At 42.5% G+C, this 8,059-nt stretch overlaps 1 protein-coding gene across 21 annotated transcripts in view; it reads left to right on the forward strand.

The window, feature by feature from the left end:
• The window catches only part of FGGY (FGGY carbohydrate kinase domain containing), a 410,509-nt gene extending 404,366 nt beyond the window's left edge, over positions 1-6,143 (forward strand). For all 21 annotated transcript variants that reach the window (XM_027572804.1, XM_027572889.1, XM_027572878.1 and 18 more), the window contains 2 exons: positions 734-795; positions 5,903-6,143. In XM_027572804.1, coding sequence (XP_027428605.1) covers positions 734-795; positions 5,903-5,984 — 144 coding nt within the window. In that variant the 3' untranslated portion in view covers positions 5,985-6,143. The remainder of the gene's footprint in view (positions 1-733; positions 796-5,902) is intronic.
• Positions 6,144-8,059: the final 1,916 nt, after the last annotated feature.

The following is an 8,059-nucleotide window of genomic DNA, read 5'->3' on the forward strand; positions in this document are numbered from 1 at the left end:
CCTGGAGGCCTCACATCTATGCTCACAGTTTTAGGAAAAAGAACTTACATTGAACAGACGAGGTCTTAAGGATGTTATCCCTAAATAGCAGGTGCAAAGTGGGTTCCATTCAGTTATAGTTATCTTGAGTTTAAGTAAACAATGCGCTTAGTGGCTGATTGTGTTGCCTTCTTAAGCCCTCAAGTCCAGGTAATGGGAAGACAAAATAAGTTCATCCCACCCCTCCCTGCAGGTGATCACAATTGTGCTTTGCTGTTGGGGTTGGTTAAGCCCTGGAGCCTTCAATACCGAATCATTTCTTAAGTCCAGGCTGTGTGGTCATAGATGTAACTTTTAATGTCCATTGGATTTTATTCTTACTACCAAAGAGAATAAGTTGAAAAAATTAAAAAATGGACTCACTGAACATCTTCAGGGGAAGTGAATTCTTTTTTTTTTTTAAGATTTTATTTATTTATTTATTTGACAGAGAGACATAGCGAGAGAGGGAACACAAGCAGGGGGAGGGGGAGAGGAAGAAGCAGGCTTCCTGCTGAGCAGGGAGCCCGATGTGGGGCTCGATCCCAGGGTCCTGGGATCATGACCTAAGCTCAAGGCAGACGCTTAAGGACTGAGCCACCCAGGTGCCCCAAGGGGAAGTGAATGCTAATTAGAATGTTCTTGCCCGTGACAAGCCTCACTTTGATCTTAGCTTTCCAACTCAGCTCTTTGTGTTCTGTTTTCCATTTGACAGGAGGCAATGGCAAGAATGAGCAAAGTTGGGAAGGTCGTGCTTCCCAGACTTGAGGATAAAAGGTAAGTTTGTATTTTTTATATGCACCGTGCTGAGGAATGAGGACCTACAAAGACATGTAACTGGAGAGCTAGAATAAACCTTGGGGGCCAGGAATCCAGTTCTTTCATTTAATAGTTGATACGACCGAGTCCCAGAGGGATGATGTCACTTTGTTACCTAAAGTCACAGAGCTAGGTAGGGCCAGACCTGGGGGTCAGATACAGACTTCTGAACTCCCAGAGCAGGGTTCTTTCCCCTAGGTCATTAGCAGTACATCTGGTCTGTTCTGAAATGGGGATCTCTTATATCTTCCATCAAAGAACACAGTAGCATCTGTCTGTCCTGCCCTTTGCATCACTTGGCACTGAGAACTACAACATGACCTTGATCAGTATTTTAACCCCAATTCACAAAATACTAATTTTTTGAGCTCCTGCTATATTCACAGCATTATGCTAATTTGCCTAGAAACAGGGTTTACAGGAGAATGAGACATAGTTTTACGTGTGCACATAGATCATTTCAGAAGGAAAGGATAAGTTCTACAATAGGAGTATTACCAGGTAACAAAGTAGCCCAAGGAAGAAAGGAATGTGACCATGTAGGGGTGAGAGAAAACTTTTGAGAGGAGATGAAGTCTACGCTGACTTTAATGCTTAAAAGAAATGGGGAGGACATCCTCAGTAGAGGGAGTTACATATGCAAAGCTGTAAAGGTGGGAACAGCATGCCACGTTCAGATAACTGTAAACAACTCAGAATTCTGAAATGCACAGTATGAGCTGGGGACAGGCAGGAGGTGAAACTCGGAGGAGGGCAGGTGGAAGGGGTCATCTCATAAGGAACTTTGAGGCCTTGCTGAAGACTTCAGACCTCATCCCATGGGCAGATGGGGGATACTGAACTTTAGGCAGTGGTAGGACCTGGCCAGATGCAGATTTTAGAAAGATCCTCTCAGAGGATGGATTAGAAGGCCCACGGGTAAAAGCAGAGCGGCCACACAGAAGGCTTTTTCAATAACCTAGTGACAGATGAAAAAGACCTATATTAAGCCATTGGTAGTGAGTTTAAAAATGGAAGGATAGGGGTGCCTGGCTGGCTCAGTCTAAAGAACATGTGACTTTTGATCTCGGGGTCATGAGTTTTGAGCCCCACACTGGGCATAGAGATTACTTAAGAAATAAAGTCTTTATAAAAAAATTTTAAAAATAAAAATGGAGCACAGTTGTGCAAGTGACTTTATAATTGTATTTGAAGTTAAGCATAAAAACAAATTCCACCTCCTATAACAGGCAAAGGTGTTGATCCCACCAAAGCGTGATTGGTATTTAACAGAATTGGAAATATCCATGGAAAAAGCAATCCAATTTCTTTTCCTTTTCTTAAAGAAGGTCTCCAAGTGGAGTTGGATTGCTAACCCTCTGAATATAAAACCTTCTCTAAATACTGGGGTCAGAGAGGCAGGCCATTATGTGGGGGGAACTCAAGTCAGGAACATGGAGAGGTCTGAGCTCCCAATGGCCTTGGGACCCTACGCTAGCAGCTTCCTTTTTTTGTAGAAACAGATTATTCTTCTCCATCTCTTTGCTGACCCTCCCAAGACGTTTGAGAGAAGTCTATTTTTAAGTTCCTTCAGTAAATCCACATGTTCTTTTGAAAAGAATGTTTAACTTCTCAGTCACCAGGAGCCCTCCTCTGTGGAGGCAGCACACGTGGTGCTCTGGCACCATCTACAGGCAGCCCCAAGGTTTACAAGTAGAAAGACAGCATTTCCTTCTGAATGACTCTCTTCAGCATCTCATTACCTCAAATCACATTATTATCTATATGAGACATTTACTGAGGTCTGTGCTACACAGAAGCCACTGACTGAGTGTGGGGAGAATTTGGAAGAGAGGGGATTCAGTGGATTTTAAAATTCAGGATCACAGAGAGCATAATCTGGTGACCGTGGTTCAATATGCTTTTTAGGAAGATCCCAAATCTCATCCTTATGTCTAGACCGAATTTATCTGTGCACTCAGAGTAGTCACTTAAAAGTGCCCTGGAAAAAAAATTTGTGCTCCAAAAGGCACTATCAACAGAGTAAAAAGGCAGCCTACAGAATTAGAGAAAATATTTGTTTATCATATATCTGATAAAGGATTAATACCTAGGATATACAGAGTACTCTTAAGACTCAATAACAAACAACAGAAACAATCCAAATCAAAAGTGGGCAAAGGTCTTGACTAGATATTTTTCTAAAGATTATGTACAAATGGCCAATAAGCCATGAAAAGATGTTCAACATCACTAATCATTAGGGGAAATGCAAGTCAAAAACTGCAATGAAATACCCACCTCACACCCATTAGGTTGATTACAATAAAAAAAAACAGAAAATAACAAGGATCAACAAGCATGTGGAGAGATTGGATCCCTTGTCCACTGGTTGGTAGGAATGTAAAACGATAACAACCACTGAGGTGGTTCCTCAAAAGTTAAAAATAGAATTACCACGTGATCCAGAAATTTCACTTCTGGGTATGTACCCCAAAGAACCGAAATCAGGATCTCAAAAGAGATTTATACACACATGATCAGAGCATTATTCACAGTAGCTAAAACACCGGAAGCAACCCAGTGGTCATTGGCGGGTGAACGGATAAAGAAAAAGTCGTGTGTCCATACAATGGAAGTCATTCTGCCTTAAAAAGGAAGGACATTCTGACACATGCCACAACATGGACGAACTTTGAAGACGTGATGCGAAATGAAAAGAGCCAGTTACGAAAGGACAAATATTGTATGATTCCACTCCTATGAGGTACCTAGAGTCAAATTCATAGAGAGAGGAAAGTAGATTGGTGGTTGCCAGGGGCTGCGGGAAGAAGAGAATGAGTTACTTTTTACTGGGTGCAGAGTTTTAGTCTTGCAAGATGAAGGGAGTTTGCCGATGGAAGGCGGTGATGGTCGCACAACGGCGTGGATGTACTTAATGTCACTGCAGTGTACACTTAAAATGGCTAAATTTCCTGTTCTGTGTATTTTTTTGTTAAAGATTTTATTTATGGGGTGCCTGGGTGGCTCAGCTCGTTAAGCGTCTCTGCCTTCGGGGAACACAGGCAGGGGGAGTGGGAGAGAGAGAAGCAGGCTCCCCGACCGAGCAGGGAGCCCGATGCGGGGCTCGATCCCAGGACCCTGGGATCATGACCTGAGCCGAAGGCAGACGCTTAACGACTGAGCCACCCAGGCGCCCCTATGTTCTGTGTATTTTATGATAAAAAATTTTTTGAAAAAAAGACAAAACCAGAGGGGGGAAATGTGCCTTGGACCTCAGCTTCCACATGTAAACAAGGAAAAATGCAGTCTATCCATCTATCCAACACCATCTTGGTGTTCCGGAATTATGGAAGAATATAAAAACTACCTCAGTCCCTATTTGTGAGCACGTGACAGCTCACAAAGTATTTCGTGTCTAAAATCCAGTCCTCTATGATGTAGGTATGGTTATGATCCCTCTTACAGCAGGGAAACTGAGACTCCCACCATCTAAAGTAGTTGCCCCGACAGTCACCCAGACTTTCTTGGCCTGCACAGCCAATGCTTCTTCACTGTACAAAGAATAAGACCAGTGAACAAATATTGCTGCAAAATTGTCAGATTAAAATGGGAAATCTTCAAGTGTATGAGAAAGTTATTGACCCAAGCTTCCTTCAAGCAGTTTGAGATTCCAGAGTGAGGAAATCCATCTCATCTAACGTAAGAAGTAGTATGTTAAACTGTCATAGAGTATCATTAGAAGGAGAAAATTTCTGTCTCCAGAATCATTCTATCATTAATAAATGTCAAGCCATAGAGCGGCTTTTACTGGAAACTTACTTATCACAAAAGATTGATGATATTGTTGGAATATTAATTTTTTTAAAAAAGTAGTGACCATAACTGGCACTGATAACACTAGATCCAGGCACTGTTCAAAGCACTTTTCACGCATTACCTCATTTAATTCATGTAACAGCTCTATTGAGATAGGTCCTCTAATTCCTCATTTGTAGGTGAGGAAAATTTAGACGCAGATGGATTGAGTAACATACCCAGTGTCACACAGCTAGTATTGGCCAAGCTGAGATTCAACCCAGGCTTCAGAGTTCACCTCTTGACTCTGTATTTGTAAGCATGGTTAAGGTTAGAACTCATTAATCTGTTTAGCTCTCCATGTTACAAGAAGTCCCTGTGTATACCCAGGGTTGCTTTTGCAATCTCTTTCTTCTGATTCACAGCTTGCACCAAAACTCCTTCCCTGAGGACTCCTTTCCAGAACATCCAGAATCTACTGAGACATGCTAAACTGGCGTCATCAACCCCTCGCCCACGTCAGCTCCTCCCACCCAAGGGGAGTAAGGACAAAGTTGCAAGCATTCACATATAATTTGTTCTAGCTGCTGTTATCCCCTTTCAAATTCAGGCTGCTCTGCCTTCTGTCTCAGGGCCCAAGTACATTTGAACAGGTGCAGAGATAACAAGTCTACCAGGACCCAGACAGAGAGTAGAGCGAGAGGCAAGGTCCACTCTGGGATGCTGGACCGCAGGACACATCTACAGGGAAAACATTAGGGACATTTTCACGGGGTTTTACTTCCAGATAAAGGTGTCTGCAAAGGAAACATAGGTGTGGAATCCACAAAGGGTGATGAAAATGTTCAGTCTCATCCCCTGGTCAGGCTGTGGTTTTTAAACCAGTCATCAAACCTGGACTAGTCATACCTGACATATTTATTGAAGCTGGGAGTGATAAAGGGCCTGTGTTGAGCCTGGGCCCTTTTAGTATGTCACAGCAGAAGCTGTGAAGTCAGACAGACCTCAGTTTGCATTCCAGCCTTGCCGGTGTTGAGCTAGACTTCTTTAGATATGCCTCTCTGAGCAAATGTCTTTACTTCTACAATGAGGATAATAACACCCCATGTAGGTTACAGATAATAGCTATGAATCATGCCGATCCATTGCTCAGGATGCTATAAGCATTCAGAAAATGGGAGATGTCTGGCCAACCATAAGGGATACATTCCTGTTCTTCTAAATATAAGGGGAAGCTGCATAACGGTTTTATCTGAGATCATTTAACATATTCATTTTTCTCCCACAGATACTATGACAAGAAATATCAAGTATTCCTGAAGCTGGTTGAACACCAGAAGGAATATGCAGCAATCATGAAAGGAGACTGAAGAGAGCTTGCAGGTGCCGGTGCCAGAAGGTTCTGCGTCACTGCATCAGGGACCTCTGTTCTCTCATCTTATATCCGAGATCCTTTAGGTATCACTTTATCATTTCTGTATCGTCTTTTAATAAAGACAACCGAGACATGTACAACCGGAACTAGAGTCTTCCATTTCAAAGTACCACCACTATGTAGTTGGCAGTTTCTGCAGACACCACCAGAAAGACAGAAGTTTCACACGGGGTCAGAGAGTTTCCTGTACCACTAGAGCTTGGGGCTCAGTCGGTCCAGGCGAAGCTCATACTTGTTGACTGAGTCAGTGTCAGCCATTGAATGAAAGACTTGCATGGCTGTAGGTAGGAAATCTAATGCTTATTTTATAGGTGGCCGAAAGCTTATTAACTTCTTATTTGGAAACAATTTCAGACTTACAGAAAAGTGGCAAGAATGGGGATGATAACCAGAAACACCCACGCAACTACCTTTTCCCATTCACCCCGTTTGCTATATTGTTTGTACATTCTTTCCACACATATATACGGATACATATATGTATATACACACACATGAATTTTTGAGTTGTTTGAGAGTGAATTTCCATAGACTTAACTTTTATAGAGCACTTTAATTTTCTATTCGTATTCCAATTTTGCCAATAACTCCAAGTGCTTCAGGGCAGTTTTTCCCTTCCCGTACAGGATCCAGTCTAGAACCAGATATTGCATTTAATGACAGAATTCTCATCTTGCAATCATCATATTAAAAATAGGTACAGGTAGGAATTGTGAACGGATCCAGGACGGAATTTTGACAAGTCACAGGATGTATGTATGGTCTTAAAATGTCTCCTCACGGATCGTTTATTAGTTACAAGAGGAGAAATGACATTAACTATACAAGGATGAAATGGGACAGCATCTTGATTGGGTGATCAAAATTAATTTCAGATGGGTAGATGGGCATCATGGGCCCACAGATGTGAGAGCCTGAGGTCACAGCATCAGTCTGGCTGGGAATGCATAGCCTGAATCTACTCATAAAAAAAAAAAAAAAAAAAAAAGACAAACTGACAATGGGCAGCATTCTATTTTTTAATGGACTATGTTCTTCAAAAATGTCTATGTCATAAAGTCAAAGAAAGGCTATGGAAAGCTTCCAGATTAAAGGAAACTAAAGAAACACAGTGGCTAAAAGCTTTTGATGTAGACAAGTATTTGAAAAAAAAAAAAAAACAAAAGATAGTTCCTTCACTGATACCATAACACATGCATAAACACACACAGACATACACATATGTATACACATACTCACACGCCATCTCAGACCCAAGAGTAACCACTAATGTTGATTCTAGAGCTGTGGTAAGTCAGATGAGTTTGGAGAGAGGACGTACAGACTTCAGCAAGTAGGGGGAAAAGGTCACTGTGAGTCAGTCAACCAAACATCTTGAAGTACTTACTCTGTGCCAGGTATTGTGCAAGCACTGGAGCCCAGGTGTTAAATGAAAGCAGGGCCCAGAGGTCCCCATTTAATGAGAGAGAGAGAGAGACAAGTGAAAGCCATCAGAGGACATTGTAAGAGACCCTCCATTAAAAGGGGGTCCCTGCTGCTGCCGTAAAGAAGACCCAACACCCAGAAAAGGAGGAAGTAGCAGAGGGTTGACAGAAGGGATGGCAGCGTGGTGTAGGGGCTGTGAGCCCAGGCTCAGGACTCAGGGCCTGGCTTTCCCTCTTCCTAGCTGTGTGACTTGAGAAAGACCCTCAACCTTCCTTAAGACTCAGCTCCCTCATTTTTAAAAAGAAGATATTAATAGTTCCTACTTTACAGGATGATAGTGAGGATTCAGAGAGATGATATACGTAAGGCACTCAGCTCAGCTGCCTGGGCCATGCCTAACTTTTGCAGGGCCTGGTACCTAGAAGATGCTCAGAATACTAACAATAAAAGTTACTGAGTAGGATGACCCCACCCAGTTGCAAAGGCCAGCTCTACAATGGTATTCTGTGGTAGCCAAAGGGTATCGACATCTTGGACACGGCCCAGGTTGAAGGTAGGTGTGGGTGAGCTCACTCAGCTAGACCT

The sequence above is a fragment of the Zalophus californianus genome, chromosome 4 (genome assembly GCF_009762305.2).
Source record: "Zalophus californianus isolate mZalCal1 chromosome 4, mZalCal1.pri.v2, whole genome shotgun sequence".
NCBI classification, from domain to species: Eukaryota; Metazoa; Chordata; class Mammalia; order Carnivora; family Otariidae; genus Zalophus; species Zalophus californianus.